This window comes from Phytophthora sojae (assembly GCF_000149755.1).
Source record: "Phytophthora sojae unplaced genomic scaffold PHYSOscaffold_11, whole genome shotgun sequence".
NCBI classification, from domain to species: Eukaryota; Oomycota; class Peronosporomycetes; order Peronosporales; family Peronosporaceae; genus Phytophthora; species Phytophthora sojae.
The window spans coordinates 1,512,507-1,535,872 of NW_009258125.1; the positions used below are offsets into that span (position 1 = coordinate 1,512,507).

A 23,366-nucleotide genomic window follows, 5' to 3' on the forward strand; every position below is an offset into this window, starting at 1 on the left:
GTTGGCGCCATGTGCGGCGGCGTCAGCTCGTTCGTGTAGGCGCCGAGCGTGCCCGTGGCCGTGCCCGACGCGATGCCGGCGATGAGGCGGCCGGCCGAGAAGGCCCAGACGTTCGACACGGACGCCTCGACGACGGCGCCCACGATCATGAAGATGCAGTTGACGAAGAGCAGCTTCTTGCGGCCCCACAGGTCGCTGAAGTGGCCGCAGCACAGAGAGCCGACCATGCCGCCGAAGATCCACGCGTTCACGGCGAACGTCCACTCGAGCTTGGAGTGGCCCGGGAACATGAGGCACGTGTCCTCGGCCACGGGCCGCGCGTTGCACTCGTCCGTGTCGTTGTACTGCGACAGGTTGGTCTGTGAGGACGACCAGCCGCTCTGGAAGGGCTGCAGCAGCGCCACCAGGATGCTCGCGTACATGATGAGGTTGGGCTTGATCTGGCGCGCGGCGGCTTTTTGGGATTCGTCGAACACGGGCACGTTGTCGGCACCCCTGGGCGTCGTGGCCTCCGAGTACACGGGGTCCGTTTGCGCTTCGGACGGCATGGCTGGTTGGGCTGGGTTGAGTTGAGTTGGGTGTGTTGGTTGGTTGGCTTGTGGCTCTTTGCTTGATGCTTTGAGCTCGACTTGGTCAAATGGGAACTGAGCTGCCTGTCAGTCCTGCCTGGCGTTGCATTGCATTGGTCTGGTGTCTGTGACGCACAGTGTGAGGAGGCCTTCAAGTTGGACAGCGGGGCTGTAGCTGCTGCAGAGGCCGTCCTTCAGTATGGATCGGCATGTCCTGCAGATTTATATCGCGTGGGTCTATGCAGCCACGTACCACTGGCACGGATTAGTACGAGTGTCTCGCGCGGGTCTCCAGCATAATCAGCGGATCGTGTGTAGGTCGCTTTGGTCTTCAACGTGGCAGAGCTGTGCGCGTGGGGTCGACTACGGAAATTGCTGGCCGTGGCGATACAATAGAGTGTAAGTTAGTTCTCTTGGCTCTATCAACGATCAACACAAGCTTGTATGCGTGGTCGGCTGAGGCAGGGGAGATCGATTGGCCCTGCCAAAATGCGGGCTTGTACATGCATAGCACGTGAGGCCCGACACAACTTGCAATGTACCTTGATTCTCAGTCGGAATCAAGTCGACCGATCCAAGATGCGCCCAGACAACGCGCGCGTGACGGCGTACAGCAGGCAGAAGACCGCGAGCCATGTGTATCCGATACGCGGCGCCTTGTGTTGCGCACGCTGCCCGTCGTCTAGCGAAAAGTGGGGTTATCCTGAGACCATGCAGAAATGGCACATCATGCGCACATCTATGCAAAGTTGAAGTGGGCCTGCCTGTCACGTTGAAGCGAGCCGGCTGAGATTATGTTTTTCGTGTCCAATTGACGCGGGGGCGGCACGCTGCAATCAAGCGCAGGCATAAATCCAGTGAGGACCACCGGCCAGCGTAGATATGTATGAGATCGCAGCCGCCCTCACACCGTGAAGGTCAGCTTGTGAAGGGGACTAAGAGCTTGTCAGAGGTGATGTTCGCCACGCATTCGCATCGGCTGCGACCAAGGAGCTCTACATTGTAGAGCTGGCCTGAACTGTATTGCTATGGAGTTGTTTTCATACTCTCACCTTGCGCGGACATCACTCCGGTCACTCTGATGCAGGGTGCAGTGCGCTTCATGTATCGAGTCCAGACGGAGCAGCTGCACTTTCGCCGATCTGCCAGCACTACAGGATTTATGCGAGCGTCGAGTCTGTGGCAGACATCGCATTGTGGTTGAAGCTGATCCTATAGTACTCACGCCGTGACTGGTCACAGCAGATCAGTGTGCGCGTTAAGCACAGGCGAATAAGTCGGTGAGCACAAGTTTAGCAGGATCGGCTACCACAAAACAGAATTGAATTAAATGAGGCGGAGGTTCGCTACTTTCTTCTTCTTATAGTTGTGTCACCGCCCGCGCTGGCAAGCTAATTGCATTGTGTTACGTGCAGCCCACCGCGTCCCTCGACGTGTGTGATGGGCTAAGATGCAGTACACACATGCACAATACATGTGTACTGTATTCTGAAGATGAAGGGAGCTCACTCAATAAACAACAGGAGCATCATAAACTGAATTATAATCTGCCCATCTTTTTGCCTGTAGACGACGCTCCCCTCACGGGTAGTGAGTGGCCTGCATGAAGGTCGGTTAACACAGTGCATTGTAGTTTGGCATGTGCGAGAAGCTTGGAGGTTGGCAACACCTAGCAGCGTTAAATCACGAGCGGAAGGGGCGAATAACCTTACGGCTATAAAACAATTGCCGCGACGGTCTCGTCCCTTGCGGTTAACCGTGATCTAGGGTTTCGCGAGATATAGTCCAGCATCATTAGTGCTCTCTTGCTGCTGGTGTGTAATTGCCGTTGATTATCTTGACCTCGCGATAGATAGTAACGTTATTTGCTGATAACGAAGACTTCATCATGCAGCTCCACCAGTGTTGCTAATTGCTTATTGGTTTGATAACCTGCACGGGTTAAACTGAGACTCTAAATTGCAACGGTCGCGAACACGCCCTTAGCCCTAAGTTTGCTTCACTACACCACAAAAAATAGTAATGGTGATTGATAAGATCAATTAGAGGGTGGGGACGTCGGCCTGAAGTGGAGACTCCACTGCAGGGTGTCGACCCCCGAAGCAACTCAACGGAGCAACGCGACTGAGATGCTCCATTACTAGTTTATGTAAGAATTGAAGTGCAGGGGATCGTTCATCGCTCCCGGTGGCAGTGAGGACATTCTGAGCCGGATCCAAACGTTGAATATACACTTATCTCGCCTTATCATCGTGATTGAAGTGGTAAGATGCAAAGTGTCCCAAGCTCCGAAGATGCATAGACACAGCAAGGAATCAAGTTATCCAAACTTGCGCTCGAAAGAAACACTGTCTTAGCAAGGCGGCCTTGCACCACGCGGCACAATATCACCGACAACTCGTCGCGAGACCAGAAGCTCAGTTCTCATTCGACCAAGTTGAGCTCAAAGCATCAAGCAAAGAGCCACAAGCCAACCAACCAACACACCCAACTCAACTCAACCCAGCCCAACCAGCCATGCCGTCCGAAGCGCAAACGGACCCCGTGTACTCGGAGGCCACGACGCCCAGGGGTGCCGACAACGTGCCCGTGTTCGACGAATCCCAAAAAGCCGCCGCGCGCCAGATCAAGCCCAACCTCATCATGTACGCGAGCATCCTGGTGGCGCTGCTGCAGCCCTTCCAGAGCGGCTGGTCGTCCTCACAGACCAACCTGTCGCAGTACAACGACACGGACGAGTGCAACGCGCGGCCCGTGGCCGAGGACACGTGCCTCATGTTCCCGGGCCACTCCAAGCTCGAGTGGACGTTCGCCGTGAACGCGTGGATCTTCGGCGGCATGGTCGGCTCTCTGTGCTGCGGCCACTTCAGCGACCTGTGGGGCCGCAAGAAGCTGCTCTTCGTCAACTGCATCTTCATGATCGTGGGCGCCGTCGTCGAGGCGTCCGTGTCGAACGTCTGGGCCTTCTCGGCCGGCCGCCTCATCGCCGGCATCGCGTCGGGCACGGCCACGGGCACGCTCGGCGCCTACACGAACGAGCTGACGCCGCCGCACATGCGCAACATCCTGGGCCTGGGTCTGCAGATCTCGGTCACCATCGGCATCTTGTTCCCGGCCATCACCTTCTTCTTCGCCAACACGAGCTCGGGCTGGCGCTACCTGGCGGCCTTCCCGGTCATCCTGGCCGTGCTGTTCCTGGTGCTGGCGCCGTCGCTGTGCGTGGAGAGTCCGGCGTGGCTGCTCATGAAGAACCGCCGCGAGGAGGCCAAGCAGGTCATCGCGCGTCTGTACGGCGAGGAGCACGTGTACACGGCGCTATCGTGGATGGAGTCGTCGAGCAAGCCGGACGCCGAGCAGGGCCTGATCCAGAACACGGCTGAGAAGGAGTCGCTGTTCTCCCCCAAGTACCGCCTGCAGCTGGCCGCGGCCATCCTGCTGTCGTGCTCGCAGCAGCTCTCGGGCATCAACGCCGTGTTCTACTACTCGAGCTCGATCTTCAAGGACGCCGGCATCTCGGACCCGCGCGTGGGCACGCTCATCATCAACTTCATCAACATCTGGCCGGCCTTCTTCACGGGCGTGCTGGCGCAGCGCTTCGGCAACCGCAACATGATCCTGTGCGGCATCGCCGGCATGTTCGTCATGGCCGTGCTCATGACGGTGGCGTTCCTCGTGGACGTGCCGGCGCTGTCCATCGTCTTCACGGCGCTGTACGTGATCGCGTTCGGCGTGACGCTGGGGCCGCTCGTGTGGGTCATCACGGCCGACCTGTTCCCGGACTCGGTGCGCGCCACGGCCACGTCCATCGGCATCGGCGCCAACTGGCTGTGCAACTTGATCGTCGGCGTGGCGTACCCGTACATCGCGGACGCGCTGGACGACTACAGCTATCTTCCGTTCATCGTGCTGCTGGCCATCTTCTTCCTGCTGTCGCTGAAGCTGGTGCCGGAGACGTCCAACAAGTCTGCGGAGGAGGTGCAGCGCGAGTACGAGGAGCGTCGTCGCCAGTAAGCGGTGGAGTTCGAGTGAAGTATCCGTCCGTTGGGAGATAGAGACATCGCGGATTAGTTTTTGACGTTTAAGGCCTGTGATCCATGGCGTATCAGTCGTTCCAAGTTTGTTGGGATATCTCAACAATATCAGAAGTGCCAAAATCTCGTCACTTCAGGCTCGCTTTAATTTGATTGTATTGTTTTCTTTTGATATATTGTGCCTTTCACTTAATCTGCTGTGATAATTCTGGCATAACTCTAATCCCTTATCGACCTTAATTACGCCCCGAGTTAGCTAATTCCCATGTTAATTCCGGGTCGTCCCTCCGTGGCCGAATTAGGAGCGGCGATGGTGAGGCCGAGTTAAGGCGGAATACCGGTAAGCTAATCCAGCCTGTGTTAGGCGGAAACAGAGCGATTGGCGGTTTCCTACCCACCAATCCATGCCATTCTCCGTCGATTGGCTCTCAAATGCTGATCGCGGAAGCGCTCACAATCTTAGGCAGAATTAGCACTAAATAAGCGTTGATCGCCCTTTTATGACTCTAATTCCGCCTGAATTAACAGCTCACCCGCCAAAATACGTGAAAGGCACAATACCAGTATTACAACAAAAAGTTTTTACCGTCAAACGAATGTGGTTGTTCTGTTTGATTTGATACCAGTACTACGTAGTATCAAATCAAACAGAACAACCACATTCGTACATTTGTAAGCGTGGCTTCCTAGTTACACGGTATCAGTTTAGTTTAGTTTAGTTTAGTTTAGTTTAGTTTAGTTTAGTTTAGTTTAGGAATGACTAGTTGTAGTAGGGAACACTCCCTGCATCCAGTCACGCGTGTAGATGTCTTGATGTGCATATTGTTCCAGCGATAGAAAGCAAAGCTCGTACTTCAAGTACTACATAAGTTACGAGGCGGCGAACCCAATTAAGCGGGATTGGATTAGTGTACTCCACTAACATGTTAGCTCATTTTACTGGACACTAACTAACAGTTAGTTGGAAACTATACACGTTAGCTACACTGTCTAGTGGGAGAAATAGGTACATGAGGAGATTACTTAGTCATGTGTACGAATATATTTACTACATTACTTGTAGTTGGTCTGGGTGTCTATATTGCGCCGCGGACTTTGACATAGGTAGGAGGCACCTAAGTCGTCTTCACTCTTAAAATCGGTCATCATCTGCGCTGATAGTGTGCCAGCGCTCCATGTGAGCTCCACCCAGCCAATATTTCCCTATTTTAGCAGATACTTCGAAGTATATACATTGGATTGGATGGTAAAATCATAATTTTGAGGGTGTATTTGTGTTCAGTTTAATACATCGCTCGTCTTGACTGCCCTCGATGCAAGTATTCACCCTTCTCCATACTTTTGCTCTAACGCTACTAACATGTTAGCTCAAAATACTAGACACTAACTAACAGTTAGCTAACATGTATAGCAGCTAACATGTGTTAGGGAGTACACTAGATTGGATACGGCGAGGTCTCTCGACCCCCGGACACTGAATGGTGGTGACATACGGTAGTACATGCTTCGTGAGAAGCTTAGCAGTACATCTCAATATCATGTATAGAGAATAAAGAAGAAGCGGTTAGAGCGCACGCGTAGCAATACCGCTGAGTTTTGCTGTTTGAGTCCGTCGGATTGAACAGTTCGCCAATTGAGAAGCATTCAGCGAATTCTTTTATCCGCTAAGCCGGACGTCCTTCGGAATCGCTACCCGCCAAATCACACTTGAGATAAAGCAAAACCAGGTTCAGCTGTTTGCCTGTACCTACGTCAGGTCCTGGGACTCTTACCAAAAGGATTCACCCACTTTGGATCGTTGCCGGACTATATATAATACTTACCGTCGGCGAGCATCGTATCCACAGCGTGTTGTGTGCTGTCTTAAATCTCCACCTTGACTACCAATATGGTTACAGTTGGAGTTTTGCTCCGGATCCTGTCGTCATTGCGCTGCGGGGCTCAACGGGGGCCTTATGATGGTAAGGTATATTACCTTGAATCCCAATAACCCTGTGGCCTGGATACCTCCTAAAGCATGAAACTCAACGGCGACCTACTCAAGTCGACTGTGGAACACACGACCTCCGGCATGCTTCAGAGTGCATCTTGGTCGCACATTAATGTAAAATCTCCTTTGCGGTGCAACTCCGTCGGCCTACTCACCGTCCATCACAGACCTCCGCTCTGCTCCGGTCGCGAACGGTCTCTCTAAGGCCCCACCGGGCTTCCCAGGGTTGGCATCGCAGCTCTGCCTCGGAAATCAGCGGTTTCAAGACCGTACATCACTGGAGTAGCGGTTTGTCGGCTTTCCGAGCAGAATATGCATTACTCAGAAATCAGCATCGTGTCCGTCATTGCGTTGAGTAAAGCGAAATCGCTGAGTTGTACCTCCTAAGGACCCGCAATACTAAACTCAGTGCGTTAACAGATCAGTTGGTGCTTGCTTTGTCGTAGACGCCTCGATCTTGCTGGTGACTCATGAGAAAAGCTCGCATTTGATCGTAATAGTTATTACTTCCAGTAGCCTTCCGAAATTACTTACTGGTGTGGCAATTCAAATAAACGCATGCCGGGTATGCCATCGAAGTATATAGGCATTTGGATTATCTCGCAGCAAACTAACGAATCGCCGTTCATTAGAATCACAACTTGTGATTCACAATGAGCGAACCAAAACTTATTGAGCACGATTCTGGGAAAGTCAACTACTCATTGTCCAGTCCTTGCATCGACTTCTTCTCTTTTCTCCTCTACCTTTACAAAGCAATAGTTGGTGTATTAATGGGGGTATGCTTTACCTGGCGAAGCATGCACTAGCGTATGTCACCACCATTCAGTGGACGCCTACCATATATACATTAACGGGCTGTCATAGTTGCAGCAGGTATGTCAGGCCTTAAAAAGATATATGTTGGCATATCGCTAAAAGCATCTACCACAAATGCCTTACATCGAGCATCTGTGTCCGTGTGGAAGTGCCCTGAATCAGGCAATAACAACAGACAATTAGAATGTACCCGTCACTTTGCCATGGACATCACCAGACCACTTTAACCCCCCCCCCGCACTCGCGAGGTTTTTCGGTCCCTGGCTTTGATCAATATACTCCATGTTAAAGATGTATACTACATGTTAAAAGTATGCGTATTTGATCTAACTATTGCCTTCCGTAAGTACGACACATTTTTATAACCTGCGGGAAACTGGTTGACACAGACAGACGCACATGTTGTCTAAGACGCCCTCGGATGGGTAGCTAAATTTCAACAGGGTGTATATACTACAACTAGCAGTGTCCATTTTATTGATGGTGAACAAAAATCAAACACAAGGGCGGGTTTATGCTGGAAGTATCCTATGATTGCATCCCTACATACCAGGCTATGCATGCCTTGAAAACAAAAAAACCGCTGTACCTAGCTAGCAATCAAGTGACGCGTCTTACCAACCGCGGGCTAATGGCGTCTTAGCATTATTATAGCGCACGTCCTGCTCGGTTTTATTGGATTGTGCCACCTCACCAGGCTGCACTCTCTCTGAGGGGTGCATATTAGTACTTACATGCGCAATATAACCCTTACATAGCAAAATATAGTGTCTACGGTGTTCATTCTTTCCAGCTTACCTCTTCTTTTACATACCCTGGTATATCGGACGAGATTCATCTAGCATTTCGAGCCACTATCCACAACTATGTATCATATCCTGTCTAATCTGATCGGAGTACCCAGGGCATAATAGGGGTAGCACTGTCTCATACGCATGATGGGGAGAGCGGTTCCTGTTAGCAATCTGTAAGCAATCAGATCATCAGTCTAATCCACCATTCTCTGCAATTACTGCTCGTTCTTTGTGCATATTTTCACATACACCTGTGCATTTCACGTAGAAGAAGACGTGCTGTTCTTTTTCATAACATGTAGTCATATACAACGTTTGAGTGCGGGGGGGGGGGGGGGTTAAAGTGGCAATTGTCAATTTCTCCACTTTTTGCTCTAAAGTGGCACATTTTCTCGGCAGGAAGTGGAAAAAGTGGAATCCATACAATACCCAAGTATAAGTATTAACCGTCTGGCTAAGTACGAGCCTAAAGGTGGCTGACACATTGCAGGTCAGTAGTAAGTACTTAACCCCTATCTATGGATACCTTTTGTGTTAGACTGCGAGCTCGCTGTGCATCCGATCGCTGCCCCCGCTGCCATTTCCAAACCTCGTTTAACATCGATCAAAATACGCAAATGTATAAATTGACAAAGCGGCAACCGCATATCTGCATACGCGTGGCGGCATGGTGTCCCCCTCCGTGGCTGTACGGGAACCCCGTCTTGCTTCCTAGCTTCGTTTACTGCATAGTACACCTATGACGCCTTTGCGTCGATGAATCATACTGCTTGCGTTGATGAGCTATAACGTGCGAACTTCGCTATTGCCTCAAGTGTCTTTTGCTACGAATAGAAGCACAGTCGTGATCGTCGACTCTAACAGCATTTTCGCAGTTTCCGCCACGTATGGCATGCATCTGTACTGTGTTCTCGCCCTTTTGACAGCTATGTAAGTGCTATTGTGCGTGGTATCTTTCAGAAGGGACTTGAATTCTGGTCATTCTTACCAAAATTTGCTCCACCTTTAAGGTTCGCCAGAAAGTGGAAAAGGTGGAAATTTTTCTGATTTTGCCACTTTTAAAGTGGTCTGGACATCACTTACGTCAGGAAGCTTCTAGATTTCGCCACTTTTGAATTTGGCGCGCGTCGGACACGAGGATGCACTCCGAGGACGCCGATGCGCTGCTGGTGCTCGCCGGCACCTTCCTCGAGCAAGACGAGGAGCTGCATGACGCTCGCAGAGAGGTGTACCGTGCCCTGGTGGAGGAGGCTTGGAAGATCGCTATGCACAGCAGGTACTACCTGACCACCCAGTGCCTGGACACGCCGAGCGACTCCGCCTGGATGATGGTGTACAAGTACGGCAGCGACGTGAACTTCCTGAACACTACAAGTTTGACCAGGTGCGATCTTTATTGACTGTTTACCATACTGCTATTCTCTATCTGACATGCAATGCTTTAGGTCGGCTTTCAACCAGCTCCTGCAGCGGTTTAGCCGCTTCTACTACATTTCGCGCCAAACGACACGCGGGCGTCCAACCAAGCTGAAGCACCACCACCAGGTGCTCGGCCTCGTGCTCTGCTTCTACGTCGGCTCGATGGAGCAAAGCTCCCTTTGCATGCTGTTTGGGACCCCGCCAAGCACGCTGTCGAGGACGCTTGCGCGCGCCGAGGAAGCACTGGCGCAGGCGCTGAGCGGATACGCCCCCGCACGGATCTCGTGGCCGTCCCCAGCTCGCCAAGCCGAGTTGGCGAAGCTGGTGGAGGCTCGCGAACCACTTCTCAAACACACCTTTGGGTTTATTGATGGGAAGAACTTCCGGGTAAGTTTCATTTGAAATCAGTATTTGCTTTGCTAAGAATGCTACACGCTAACAACTACTGCACTGTAGATCCAGCAGCCGTCGAATGCGGATCTGCAAAATGCCATGTACAACGGGTGGCTTCACACCGTGTTCGTGACTGGGACGATCTGCTTCGCCGCCGACGGCTGTATCATTTGGAGTAAGCACAATTGTCCTGGGCCGTGGAACGACTCGGACACCTCGCTTGGCTTCCGCGCCAAGTTGCTCGACCCCGCGTACTGCCCAGATACGCGTATGATCGTGGTGTCGGACTCCGCTTTTCCATGCTCGACTGCCATGGTGGGCCGCATCCTGACGCCTCTCAAAGACGGCGACCTGGAGAGAATTCGGCCGTCGCTCAGGAGCTCCGCGCGAACGCTCCACAATGCAATCACGTCTGTACGGCAGGCGGCTGAGTGAGGCATGGGCAGCATGCAGAAGGTGTACAGCCGCCTCAACCTCCCCCTGCCGTACGACCCCAACATCCGCGGGCGCAGAATCTGCAACGTGTTCAGAATGGCTAACTACCGTGTGCGCACGGTCGGCATCTCGGAGATTCGACGTTCTCGAGCAAAATGCAGCTGCCGCCGTCAAGCGAGTAGGAGCCTAGCTTATGATGGTTGTGTTTATAAGATGTTAACAATACATTTCTCTTTGTCGTCGTATTGTGCCTTAGCTGATGTTGACTCTATAAGGCGCGATCAATATGTTTCTCTCCGAAGGTGAGTTGAGCGCTTTCGCTGTCTGCGTTGTCATCAACCGCCTTCAGCATGAACTGCATTTGCTGATCGTGATTGCTACAATTGACTAAAATGTGATGACTGAGACGCGAGCACTGCAATGAGCTTGCTACATGATAATGAAGAACACATTCGATTTGAAGGCTTAGCAGTAAGTGACGAACAACTACAAATTCAATGTGAATGGCTAGCCTCGCTCAAGTGAGCCTGCACGCTCGTTGACTCTGTCTTCAGGCCATCTTGGTCAGCGCGCCGATCAGTAGTAGCAGGTCCTGAGTTCGAGCGAGCGCTTCCTCGCGGTCGTGACGCGCACGATTTTGTCTTTCCAGCTTACCCTCGCGACGACGCACCTCTGCATCAGCCTTCGTCTCCAGAAGTCGTGTGGTGGAGTCCCTCAGATAAAAACTAATAAACTCCCACACGTGTCCTGCCACGCAACTACGGGGGGGGGGGGGTTGCCCCTGCAAGCCAAATACCCAAAGACAACGAGAACTAGTCCCGAGATCTCTAGGCCTCACCTTGTGTACCCTTGTAGCAAGACTCGGATCTTTATCTAGCGTAATTCCTAGAAGACGTGTAATATGAAGGGGTGAATATGGGGTTCGTTACACTCGCAGGCAGAGACTTAGGTTAACTCTGTCGCGGATGCACTTGTACAGCGAGGTAACTCTTCCCACTGTATGACAACTTGTTGTACAATATGTACGAGATCTACTGGAGATCTCCTGCCGCAGCTAGTCTGCGGGTCCAAACCAAAGTGCGAGACGCACACCAATACCTTACTAAACCGTTTAGAGTGTCCTACTGTCGAACACTGAGAGCTGACCCCCTGAGTCCAGACAATGCAACACACTACGCTACTAGAAGGTTATCGGGGAGGCCAAATCAATCCAGAACCCCGAGTACACTTCGCATGTAGGTAGGAAACAGTCACAGTACACACGTAGGCGCTAACCGCACAACACAAAGATTAATATGAAGAAGTACCTTGTCTCGTTGTTGGAAATTCTGAACTGAACTGCCTATCTACCGGCGGTTCGTCTGCCGGCCAACCAACCAACCAGTATGCTGCACGCCTTTACCTCATGACGTAATCTGCTGTCTCCGTGCGGTGTCATCGTCCTTGTTACGGGCCTCCCCGTTCTGGATCTCCGTAAATACGCCATCGGGTTTCGTAATCAGTCGCCGGCCTTCTATACGAGACGCCGAGCTAGGGTGTCCCATAATTCAAGTGGCTCACTCTCGGGTCACCTTCGGGTAACCTCCGGGTTCATCGCCTCACAATCCTTCAACCCGCATTACGACATCCGCCCTCTCTTCGCGTGAGGCTATCGAGCAGGTGGCTGCCACGCGTAGAGCTCCTGCACCATGTCTGCTTCTCCACCCACGTCGTCGCCTTCGTCGTCGGCCGCCGGCGTCCTTTCGCTGAGTGCTGCCCCGTCGTCGACCTACAGCCACGGAGATTGTACCGCCTGTCACTCCCTTGGTCGATCTATACCGGCCGCGGCTCCATACTCCGGTTCGCATCCATCTCTATCGGAACGCGCGCGCATTATCCAGGCTGCTCATGTCACCGCGGCCCTCGATCACGAGGTGCTGGATCTCCGGGGCCGTCTTGACGTCGCCCAGGATCTTCTTGAAGCATCTGGTCGCCACACTGCAAGTCTTCATCGATCCATCCATGGTCGCGATCTGGAGGTTCAACGCGTGCGCAACGAAGCCGACGGTCGTCTCCGAGATCTCCAGCAGGCCCTGAACACCGAAGTAGAACGCCGTCAACAAGCCGAAGCTGCTGAACAACAAGTACGCGCAGATCTCGCACGGGTCGCCGCTCGCTCAGCTGATGCCGATGAAGTCACTCCGTCCGCTGCATCGGTGACCCCAGGTGGCCGACTGTTGGCTGCCAGCGAAGCTGCCACTGATGATGATCGGACTAGTGACGGACGCGCGGGACGTGCCCTGCAACGATCCAATGCCGAACGAGACAGATCTCGCAATCAATTGCGCCAAGCGGAGGCGACAATGGACAGGTTGCAGACCGAGTTGGCGCAATCGCGCACGCTGGTCAACAAAGCAGCGCCACGGATGGACGCCCTTCGCTTGGATGCGTCCAAAGCTCGTGAGGACGCAAAAGCAGCTCGACGAGAAGCGGCGGCGGCGTCGAAGAAGGCGCAAGACAGTGGTAAGTCGTCCCAAGTGCTGAGGTTGTTGATGTTGCATCACTAACGCCTTGATCTCCACAGCGACAGCGTTACCGGACCTCGCACAGCGGCATAAGGTGGCTGGGAAGCGACTGGAGGAGTTGGAGAGGAAGATCACTCGGCTGACTCAGCATAACACCGTTCTACGGCGTGTGAACGTCGTCTTCAAGAACAGTTTGGAGCATCGTCAGGCTGATCTCGCAACAGCTCAGGATCGCACAGTGGCTGCAGGTCATGATCGCGCGTGCTAATGTGGCGGGTTGACTGTTGTGCTGACCTGTGCGTTTATTGCTTTGTAGAACGAGAGCGAGCGGAGGCCTCCCTCGCTCGCGACGACTTGCAGGCGGAGCTGGATGCGAGTCGACAGTCGCTGCTGAAGAAGCAGGCTTCTTCTGCTGATCTCCGCAGCAAACTAGCGGAGCGTGAGGAACACCTTGGAGCGTTGCGCAACTTGATCAATCTGGTACCTGCGCCGACTCCGCAACCTGAGGTGGAACGATGCGTGGCGTCGGCCTCTTCCCGTTCGTCTCTTGCCACACTGGCGTCAACGGCCACGAGCCTTGTCTCCTCTGATCCTCCAGCGCGAACATCTTCGCAGCAGCTCCCGTCTGGCTCGGCAAAGCGAAGTGGAGATCTCTCTTCTGATCCAACGTTACAGTCGAAGCGCGCAAAGCGCGCCGTTGCGACTACCGAGGGAGCGCCAGCTGAGTTGTCTTCCTCTACGGCGATGGGTACGTAGCTCCTCCTCATTGTCAGACAAGCGACTTTTATAGATCTCCGTCTGACAGCCCGTGGATCTCTGTATCAGCCCGAAGCCCATTCACGCACGCAATTCCACCTGAGTCCAGCGAAGCTGCGCGCCCTGCCGATGTCACGCCGTGGCTCTGGGAGGTTGTTGCAGGTCACCGCCTTGACCAGCTTACAGCCAAAGACCTCGCTTCGAAGTTCTTACCACGCGACTGGCTGCTACCCGCCGGGGTGTGCAACCCTAAGAAGGGGGAGCTGGCGGTTCCTGCTGACTATCGACCCTGGCCACAAGCCTCGGTCGAAGCTTTATACAAAGCGAGTCCCTGGAAGATCTTCCTGGATAACGTGCCCGACCCAGTCTCATTCGACATTGGAGATCCCCGCTTCCAACCTCTTCTGGCCATCATCCGCGATGTGCTGACTCGGAACGATAATCGTGGCGCGCTTGTGTTCTGGGAGATCACCCACTCCATCGAGATTTCCATTTCCAAGGCCAGCGCTGAGTCTTGGGAGGTGAAGTTCACTTCGGATCGTAAGAATCGGAGATCCCACTTTGTGAAGATGCTGCTGCCTAGGTGGCCCGCCTGTGCAAGACTCATGTGTGCGACTTTGACATTCTTCTGGAGCCATTCTTCCTGCCGCTGATCGCAACGTGCCCGTGGTTCCCTAAGGGAGCTTCTGGTGCCTCTGGAGATCTGTTACACGTACTGACGAGGCGGAGCCGTGGCACCTGTTCTACTGGAACGCTCGTGCCAAACACCCATCGATGAACGAACCCATCCGCACGCGCCTTCGAGGCAAGTTCAAGGCAACCTCGTCAATCGCCTAGCCTGAGTCAGCTGAACAGACCTAGGAGGACCCCCGGAAATCTCCAGCGTCCGACATTTCTTCCTTCACCAATGTACGTAGCTAGTGGGTAGTCTCCTCGAGCATGCATCTTCTTTATCGACATCGTAATACACCGGCTTCGACTCCATTTCATATCACTCCCGCCCCACAACTTAATTGTACACAGTCAATGTCATGACTGGGAGATCTCCCCAACTGGAGACGTGAAGGCACGTCGTAGGTCGCCGTGCATTCTGGGAAGTGATTTGTGGTGATCAAGGCCATAGCACAAACTCCAGGCGTAGGGCTGCACTTAGTCCGATGGCCACCGACCACGCCTTCACGCCCTCGGTGTCTCCTGCACTGCGGCTCCGGGCTGGATCTCCAAGTCGGCGATGACAGCGATCCGGCCAAAATCGACAAAACGCGAAGGTAGTCTCCGACACGAACGGTGCCGGTTTTCACCATCGCACAGGCCCAGCGCGTCGTGGCAAGCGCGTTTCAGCAGTCGTCGGACGCGCGTTCGCGCCTCCGGCGCCTCGGCCACTGCGACACCGGGCTGGATCTCCAAGTCGCCCCCGAGTACTCGTTCGTCGTAATTCTAATGTCCGACCAGATCATCACAACTAACCTCGTTTCTCCATTCCATCGCGTGGTCTTCTCTCCATTTCTTCTTCCACTCAATCAAATGTAAATGTGCAACAAATACCATCCACCATTACGGATAGCGTCCACCACGCTACCCCTCAACACCGCCTCACTCTTCGGCCATGTCGACCTCTCCACGCGATTGCATCAGATGGAACCTCTGCCGGCTCCGTCGCTTCTGCTGGAAGTCGAACAGCAGACCACCACAGTTCAGGTGTTCTTCCTTGACCCAATTCGTCTCCGCGTGGCCCTTCCAACGCACCAAATATTCCTTGAGCCGTCGACCGTAGCGGGTGCGTCTCTCCGTCTTGACATCCAAGATCTCTTCAACTTCATACTCGTTGTCACCGCGAGTTTGTGCCTCCCAGCTATCCTCGGGGAGAAGTTCTTCGTTAAAGTCAAATCGTTCGCTTTCATCAACAGTGAGATCTTCGGCGGGTCGTTCGGGGAACTGTCGGACCAGCTTCAGCTTCGAGATGTGTACGATAGGGAACAGTCGGTAGTCAGTCCCGCTGATTTCCAGCTTGGCAGCGTAGTCGCTCACCATGGTGGCGACTCTGAAAGGCCCATGCCACATGTGAGCGAGCTTCCGAGCGTATCCGACCTTGACTCGGTCGAGATACAGCCACACCTGCGATCCCTCCTTAATGGGTGACTCCGGTACGTTCTCATTGTGGGCTTCCGCGCGACTCTCACGAGCTTCGGCGAGGAGACGACGAGTCTCTGTCTGAGCACGTTGGTATTAGCGTTGGATCTTGAACCTCCATTTCTGTGGGTCGAGATCTCGGCTTCCGGTCCCTCCAACAGCCAACGATGCCTCAATAGTCGTTTTAGGGTCCCACCCGTGCAGCAAAAAGAATGGCGTGTCCTTGCGTACTCGGTCGTGCGATGTGTTCAACGCAAACACCAACCGCTCCGCATATTCATCCCAGTCCTGTTGGTTCTCGACTTCAACGTACATCCGCAGAGATCTGGAAATAGTCTGGACCATCCGCTCCGCTGTGTCGTTTGCTTGAGGTCTATACGCGAGCGTAGATCGCTGACGCCGGCCCAGCAGCGCATTAAACGACCGGAAAAAGTCGGACATGAAGCTCGGTTCCTGGTCGTGCCTGATTACTTCGCTGGCTCCGTACCGCCGAAACACGCATTCCCCGTATGCCTCAGCCACTGTTGGTGCGGTCCTGTCCGCGTTTGCCTTTGCCACAACGAAGCCGGTGAAGAGATCCACGAAGACTAGGAGCTCTGTGTTGCCCTTGAACGACTTCGGGAGGGTGGGGATATGATCCATAGCCACGACCTGGAAAGGGTAATTAGCGGCGATATTGCCCGGCGATCGCCCCCGCAAGGTGGGTTTTCCTTTTCCCGTCTCGCAGTCAACGCACTCCCCGACATACTTCTGCACACTTCGGAACATACCTCGCCAGTAGAAATGCCTCCGTAGCTTTTGGGATGTTCGGCTGACTCCGTGATGACCTCCCTCCACACTTGTGTGGAAATGATGCAGGAGATCTTCGTGGAGTGTACTCGGCATTACCAATTTCACCATAGATCCACGGTCCTCGACATCACCACCGCGCCCCTTGACTGGACAGGCCATGCTCGTCGACCTCGTAACTGTCAGCCAGTTTACTGCACGTCTTGGCTTGACGGCTCGAGATCTGAGAGAGATCACCGTGCAGGAAACACTTCAGTGACCAGATCCACACCTCCTCGTCTTGAGCACGGCAAATACGTTCCAAGCGCAGCTGCTTGACGACGTCTTCCTGCAACACGACTGGTGCGACAGTACGAGATCGGCTTCGCGTGACAATGCCTACCTTCGGATGGGCGTCACGTTCTTCGCGCGTCTTGAGGAGCTCGTCCAGTCGATTCAAGGTCTCGAGGTCCGTGTAATCAGTGTGACTCTCGACAACTACCCCGGCACCACGCTGCAGCGCCTGTCCCGCCAGCATATCCGCGGGTTGGTTCCAATCGCGTTTTTACGTGGATGGGTTCGCATTGCGGCCAAGACCGCAAAATCACTCTGGCCTTCTCACGCAAGAGCTGGAGTACCGATGACTTGCACTCCATCTCTCCACGCAGTTGGCGGATGACTAAATTGGAGTCGCCACAGACAATGAGACGGTCGATCGGCAGATCGGCAATCAAACGAAGTCCGAGAAGGAGGCCATGGTACTCGGCCTCGTTCACAGTGAGGTCCGGTAAATAGCCAGATTCAGCCTTGACAACCTTCCATCCAGGAGCATCCCATACCACAGCGCTGAAAGCTCCACCAACTCGTTTCGGCTTACCCGATCCGTCAAAGCTGCCGACGCAAACGTTTTCTCCGGGCGTAAAAGTCGGCATCGGGATAGCCAATGCTCTCGTCGACTTCTTCTGCGGAGAGATCTCCTCCAACACTGCATCCATCTCTGCGCGCGGAGTGATACTGGCGGCAACCAAACCTAGCAGCTCATCTTCGCCTTTCGTTAAACGTTCGATCTCTAGCGAATGGGGGGAGAGCAGCGCCGCCCACTGAGCTAGCCGTCCCTTCAAGCCTTTCGCGCGGAAGAGCCATGCGAGAGTCGTGTGTCTGGTGAGCACTCGGATGTGTCGACCACTCAGCATCGTGAAGCAGCTATCGAGGATTCTTAGCAGAGCCAGTACTTCCTTCTCCACAATGTCGTACCCGATCTCGTGAGACCGCAGTGTCCTACTCGTAAATTTGACGGGTACGTACACTCCATCACGACACTGAACGAGAGAGGCAGAGATCGCCCACTTGCTTGCGTACACAATCACAACAGGATCCAACTCTGGGGCAAAATGGTAGAGCATGGGTGCGTTGATCATCTTGAACTTCAGGGTATCGAAGGCTCGTAGCGCGTGGCCCCATCTCACAGTCGCCTCGTGATTTTCGCTGACGTTTGTGGCTCGACCCTTGATGAAATCGGAATCTCCGAACTCATACAACACTGTGGCATATACTGCGAAATCTTCGATGAAGCGATTGTAGTAGTTGAGACTGCCGAGGAATGACTGGAGAGCCTTAAGCGTTTTGGGAAACTTCAACGCCTCCAGACTTGCCAAATCTTTCGGCTTGGTGAACAGGCCTTCACCGGAGATCTGATACCCCAGATAGTCGACTTTGCTCATACCCCAACTGCTCTTCTCCGCGCTAATAGACAGATTCCAGCGGTCACAAACCTCTAGGAGCTTCTTGACCTTCTCACACAGTTCGTCCCACGAGCTTGCTCCAACTAAGATGTCGTCGATGTAAGAGCGACGCCCCAGCACCGACGGCAGCGATCGATCTTCAGGAACACCTTCCTCGAAAATGTTGACGAGATCCGCGCGATCTTGACCCGGCGAGATCCGCAGCACGCCATATAACGCATTGTCGATCAGCCGCTGATAGATTTGGGGGCATTCTTCAGACCAAACGACATTCGCAGCCATTCGAACAGGCCGAACGGCGTAATGAACGCGGAGATCTCTCGGGCTCGATCGGTCATACTCACCACCCTGAACCCACTCGCCATGTCGAGAGAACAGAACCACAGCAAACTGTCGAGATCTTCGAGGAGGTCGTCAATCAACGGCATGGGTAGATCATCAGTCGTGTCAGAGCATTGGCCAGACGGTAGTCGATACAGAGTCGGACGTCCACGCCGTTCTTCTTGACGACGATAACGATCGGAGACGCCCAAGGAGAAGTGGAGATCCGGATAATCTTCGCCCCCAGTAGCCCCTTGACGAGTTGGAACACCTTTTCACGGAACTGAGGCGGGATCCGGCGACAACGCTGAGCCACCGGTCGTGCACCACCAACGTCGATGTCACAGATCGCCCCCGTCGCCGCAGGGGGTAAAGCATTCCCTTTGCCGATGAGAAGGTGACGCCGCTCCCAAATGATATCACGCAGACGATCAATCTCCTCTGCTGTGTTCTCAGTTGGATCCCCGACCTTGAGATCTTCCTTATTAACTTCTGCCGTCAGGGTGATCTCTGGTAACACCGCCATCTCCTTTTCGATGTCTTCCGCAGTGAGATCGGCCCCTTCATGAACATACTTCGCTTCATCCATGTCGGTTGCATCTCCGCCTTGGCTTGGTTCGACCTGGGTCACTGGGAGCATTCCGTTCACCGGTTCCTCTTCTTTCTCGTCGTCGGTCTGCCAGTCAAAACTACCCCAGCTACCAGTAGACTCAGCGCTTTCAGACGCACAGGTACAGCTGTCGCTCCAGTCGCTTTCAACGATGACCGACAACGTGCGATGAACCATTTCCTCGGTGGTCGCGGCGTGTATTTTGGATTGTGGCATGAGGTCAGGGGTATATTCTGGGAACTCCTTGCGGAGCTCGGCCTCAGCCACATTTGCCGGAGTCGACGCCAGTTTCGCCACTGTTCGTAAAGGATAGGCCGCTCTCCTCGCCTGCGTGAGTTTCCGTTCGCGGTAGACTGGAGTCATCGCTGTCCATACCAGAGATCACCTGACCGGGATCGGTAGAGATCACGTCCTCCTCGGTTTCGGTCACCCTAGTCGGATCAGTCGAACTTTTCATCAGCTGCATTTGAGGATGTGTGTCGTCCAGTGTGAGTCGCGTGCATTCTTCTGACGTTGCTGCTGCTTCAACGGTCTTCACTTGTGGAGGCCGTGCTAAAATCGCAGTCGGAGTCCGGTAGCTAGGACGCTCGACCAGCGGTCCAGACTCTTCAACTTCCGCTTCGTTTGCATCTCCAGTGTCCACAGCTGCTTCGAACGCAAGTGTTTGCCACTCCCGATAGCGGTTTGAATCCTTCCTAGCGAATCCAGGTCGACGCGGGGTCTGCCCAACGGGTAACCAGATTGCCAAATACACCAAACGATCCAGTACCAGGCGGCTCGTGCTGATGTTGGTGATCCGGAGGTATGACTTGTTACTGAATCCACCATTCACCACCGTGATCACCCATTTTCCCCCTCTCGTTACCCACAGTTCAAACCGCTTGTTGTGGGACTTGAGTGAGATCTCTGTCCATTGGCCAGGACCGACTTCATGGAATCCCGTTGCGTAGACCGCGTCAGCCTTGCTGCTATACAGTGGCTTACGGTCGGTCATCTGGATGCGAACTTCGTCCGGCAGACAGAGCGTTCCGTCAGCCAGGTCCAACCTCACCCCCGCAGGAACCATAAAATCCATGCCGAGAATGACGTCTTGTCCTGAGAGATCTCCAAACCACACACGGAACTTGTACACCAACTCTCCAGCCAGAGTGAGCTTGACTTCTGCTCGGCCTTCTGTGCGGTAGACAGCATCCCCTACACCAACACAATCCATTGTCTGTGTTGTATCAATTTCACAACCCACCTTACGTGCAAAGGTAGAGTCGATTATCGACACTTCGGCTCCAGTATCAAAGAGTAGGACAGCACGGACATTGTTGACCGCACCGGTCGCCTTCGACTGCTTGAACCACTTGGAGGGAGTGTAATACTTCCAGTAACCTCGGCGTTCACCCGGCGACAGTCGAAGGGCCATCACACAAGGGCGACGCGAATAGTCATCTTCATCCGAGGTAAGAGATCTGGTTGTATTCACCGCATTACAGGAAGTTGGGTCTTCTAACGCTCGCGCCTTCCTCTGAACATACGCATAAATGCAGAACTTCGATCGCTCGTCACGTACCAGGCTGTTCAGGCCTGGCGAGCGGTCTAGTTTAACGCCTTCTCGACGCTCTCGGGCAGCAGTCCGGCATGGCGAGTCGAGTTGTACCATTGGCGATCAGCATCGAAGAAGTCGCCGATTTTACACTGACCTGCTTCGTGAACGTCTCCACAGCACTTGCAGACGTAGAAGCACTTGTCGGTAGGATGACCCATGCGTCCACACTTCTGGCACGTGAGCCTCTTCCAGCACCCGAGATCCGTATGCTTGCGAGATCCACAGTGTGAGCATCGAATGCCGTACTTCGGGCGCCCCAGTTGGTCTTCGCGGTCTTGGCGCGCCCCTGGCTGTTCACCATCTCCTGGTGTAGGCGTCCTAGCTGCCGAAAACACGTGCGCTCTTTCGTCTTCAGATTCGCTATTGGAACTGCTTGATTCGCCCTCGAACTCGTTGAGATCTCCGTGATCTCCGCGGCGTCCGCGACCGGTAGTCACAACCCGCACCGCCCTCGAGGAGGCTGCAGGGGCGGGGGCCTATTGGCGGTATTTCGAACCTTGCTCAATCTTGCGACGTTGGTGGCGGCGTCGCATGGCCAACAGGACGTCTTCGAGAGCTTCTGAGTCAGGCAGCCTCAACACTACCAGAGATCCGGCGAGATCGTCATCTTGGACTGTATCGATGTAGTGGTCGACGTATTCACGTCGTTGTTCCTTGGTGCCATCATGGATCTTCAAGTTTGCACGTATCCCGGCCAGATTCAGCCGGTATAAGTAATCCAGTGGGTCTTCCTGACTCCCGCGCCGCATGTGGTAGTACTTGCGCGCGAGGGAGATCCCTTTACCGCAAAAGTGGATCTGGAACTGTTCACCCAGGTCAGTCCACGACGCGCGAGCGGTGCGGCTCAGCTGGTAATACCAATTGCGCGCAGGGCCTATCATCAAATCGGCAAAGGTCAAGCACATCTCGTCTGGCTGCATCTGATCCCGTCGGAAAGCCGTTCTAACCTTGTTGAACCAGGCTCGGGCGGCTTCTTCGTCATGTTCCTTGCCGCTGAAGTCCTTCGGTTCGGACACAGCCGATGCTCGCAACCTAGTCGCCGTGGACACAGCTGCGACACGACCTCCGGTTCCACCACCTCCATCATAGTCGAGGTCATCGGATAGGTCATGGAGATCTCCTTGGTATTCCGGTTGTGTCTGGGATCGGTACCCGATACGTGGCCGAGCGGGAGACGCAGTGACAGGTTGCATCTCAACGTCTTCAGGCTCGTCTCGCTCGTTCGCAAACTGGTAAAGAAGGTATTCAGCCACACCGCCGGGGCGACCGGGCTCTGTTGCAACCTCTTGAGCCTCCTGGATCCTCCCACGTGGTCCTCTCGCTGGGCGAGTCTGCGCAATATTTGACACTTGCGCAGACTTCCCGCGTCCTACATCGTTTGCAGCGATCGCTGAGATCCCTTGCGCACGTCGTTCTCGGCAGGACACACGTGGGGCCGGTGGAGGCTTCTTGGTTGAGGTAGTGCTCCTCATGAGAGCGTCACCGTCATCTTCAAACTTGAAGGAGATCCGGGAATCGTCCAACCGAGGAGGTGTGAGGTCTCCGGTCGGCAACGGCGCGGATGAGACATCTGCACTCGGGACGAGCTTCTGCAACACTGCGTACACCCGCGCGAGCGTAAGGACGGTGGTTTCCAGATCGTACTCGCGTACATCGGTGGAGATCCGCTGTTCATGTACCTTGAAACCAGCATCTTCGAGCACGCAGAACAGCATCGTGACGGCGTGAAGCGGATCTCGGATTGTTAGCGTGCGCGGGTTGCGAACTGGACCCGTGAGAGGCTATGGCATCGTCAGCCCCAACTTACGCAGGAGCGGATCTCTCTGAAGCAGGAACGCAAGCTCTAGACGGAAGTAGTTGACTTCGGCTTCACGAAATCGTTTGTCTTCATCGTGAGTGTCGTTGCGGGGGCCATGGACCGCTAGCGCCGAGATCTCCAATTTCTCCGTTTTCTTCTCGGCTTTCTTCTTCGCATCTTCGACTTCCATGTAGTCCATCGCAGCGTCTAGAGCATCGCTTCGGGCAGCGGGGTCGCGGATGACCCCCTTCAGATGCTCGCGCTCCAGGTTTTGACCTCGCTTTTCAGCGACGCCAGGGTCCCGCTTAGCAGCAGGTCCAAATGGAACTCGGTTTTTGGACCGAGTCCCGGACGGCTCATTTCGGAGCCTTAACGGGGAACTTCTCTTCGTAAACGAAATCCTTCGGCTCAGGCGTCCCCATTGCCTGTCCGTCGGTGGACCTAGTGTTTTCACGTTTAACTTCCGCCGGTCCCAGCGGAGTTCCGTCTTCCCATACCTCACCCTTCACCTTCACGTCCCCTTTCGGACTAGTAGATCCGGGCACGCGCACCATTGTGGTGGAGTCCCTCAGATAAAAACTAATAAACTCCCACACGTGTCCTGCCACGCAACTACGGGGGGGGGGGGGGTTGCCCCTGCAAGCCAAATACCCAAAGACAACGAGAACTAGTCCCGAGATCTCTAGGCCT

General features: G+C 54.1%; 7 protein-coding genes across 7 annotated transcripts; 4 read left to right on the forward strand and 3 right to left on the reverse strand.

Moving 5' to 3' along the window:
• Positions 1-69: 69 nt before the first annotated feature.
• Positions 70-548, reverse strand: PHYSODRAFT_340115 (hypothetical protein; the record flags this gene model as incomplete). Its single annotated transcript, XM_009538200.1, has 1 exon — positions 70-548. A coding segment is annotated over one exon (479 nt), but the record flags the coding sequence as incomplete, so codon positions are not given.
• Positions 549-3,086: 2,538 nt separating this feature from the next.
• On the forward strand, positions 3,087-4,726 carry PHYSODRAFT_550045 (hypothetical protein; the record flags this gene model as incomplete). Its single annotated transcript, XM_009538201.1, has 2 exons — positions 3,087-4,657; positions 4,686-4,726. The coding sequence occupies one exon, from the start codon at positions 3,087-3,089 to the stop codon at positions 4,578-4,580; it is 1,494 nt and encodes a 497-aa protein (XP_009536496.1). The 3' UTR covers positions 4,581-4,657; positions 4,686-4,726.
• Positions 4,727-9,360: 4,634 nt separating this feature from the next.
• On the forward strand, positions 9,361-10,012 carry PHYSODRAFT_404592 (hypothetical protein; the record flags this gene model as incomplete). The annotated part of the gene is made up of 2 exons (XM_009538202.1): positions 9,361-9,587; positions 9,649-10,012. Coding segments are annotated over 2 exons (591 nt in total), but the record flags the coding sequence as incomplete, so codon positions are not given.
• A 441-nt stretch (positions 10,013-10,453) lies between these two features.
• On the forward strand, positions 10,454-10,756 carry PHYSODRAFT_527753 (hypothetical protein; the record flags this gene model as incomplete). Its single annotated transcript, XM_009538203.1, has 1 exon — positions 10,454-10,756. The coding sequence occupies one exon, from the start codon at positions 10,454-10,456 to the stop codon at positions 10,754-10,756; it is 303 nt and encodes a 100-aa protein (XP_009536498.1).
• A 244-nt stretch (positions 10,757-11,000) lies between these two features.
• Positions 11,001-11,150, reverse strand: PHYSODRAFT_527691 (hypothetical protein; the record flags this gene model as incomplete). The annotated part of the gene is made up of 1 exon (XM_009538204.1): positions 11,001-11,150. A coding segment is annotated over one exon (150 nt), but the record flags the coding sequence as incomplete, so codon positions are not given.
• Positions 11,151-12,792: 1,642 nt separating this feature from the next.
• Positions 12,793-15,240, forward strand: PHYSODRAFT_340119 (hypothetical protein; the record flags this gene model as incomplete). The annotated part of the gene is made up of 6 exons (XM_009538205.1): positions 12,793-12,952; positions 13,014-13,202; positions 13,271-13,702; positions 13,780-14,231; positions 14,294-14,422; positions 15,022-15,240. The coding sequence occupies 6 exons, from the start codon at positions 12,793-12,795 to the stop codon at positions 15,238-15,240; spliced, it is 1,581 nt and encodes a 526-aa protein (XP_009536500.1).
• Positions 15,241-20,868: 5,628 nt separating this feature from the next.
• On the reverse strand, positions 20,869-23,230 carry PHYSODRAFT_254061 (hypothetical protein; the record flags this gene model as incomplete). The annotated part of the gene is made up of 6 exons (XM_009538206.1): positions 20,869-21,354; positions 21,463-21,726; positions 21,826-22,247; positions 22,308-22,643; positions 22,686-22,980; positions 23,174-23,230. The coding sequence occupies 6 exons, from the start codon at positions 23,228-23,230 to the stop codon at positions 20,869-20,871; spliced, it is 1,860 nt and encodes a 619-aa protein (XP_009536501.1).
• Between the last annotated feature and the right edge of the window lie 136 nt (positions 23,231-23,366).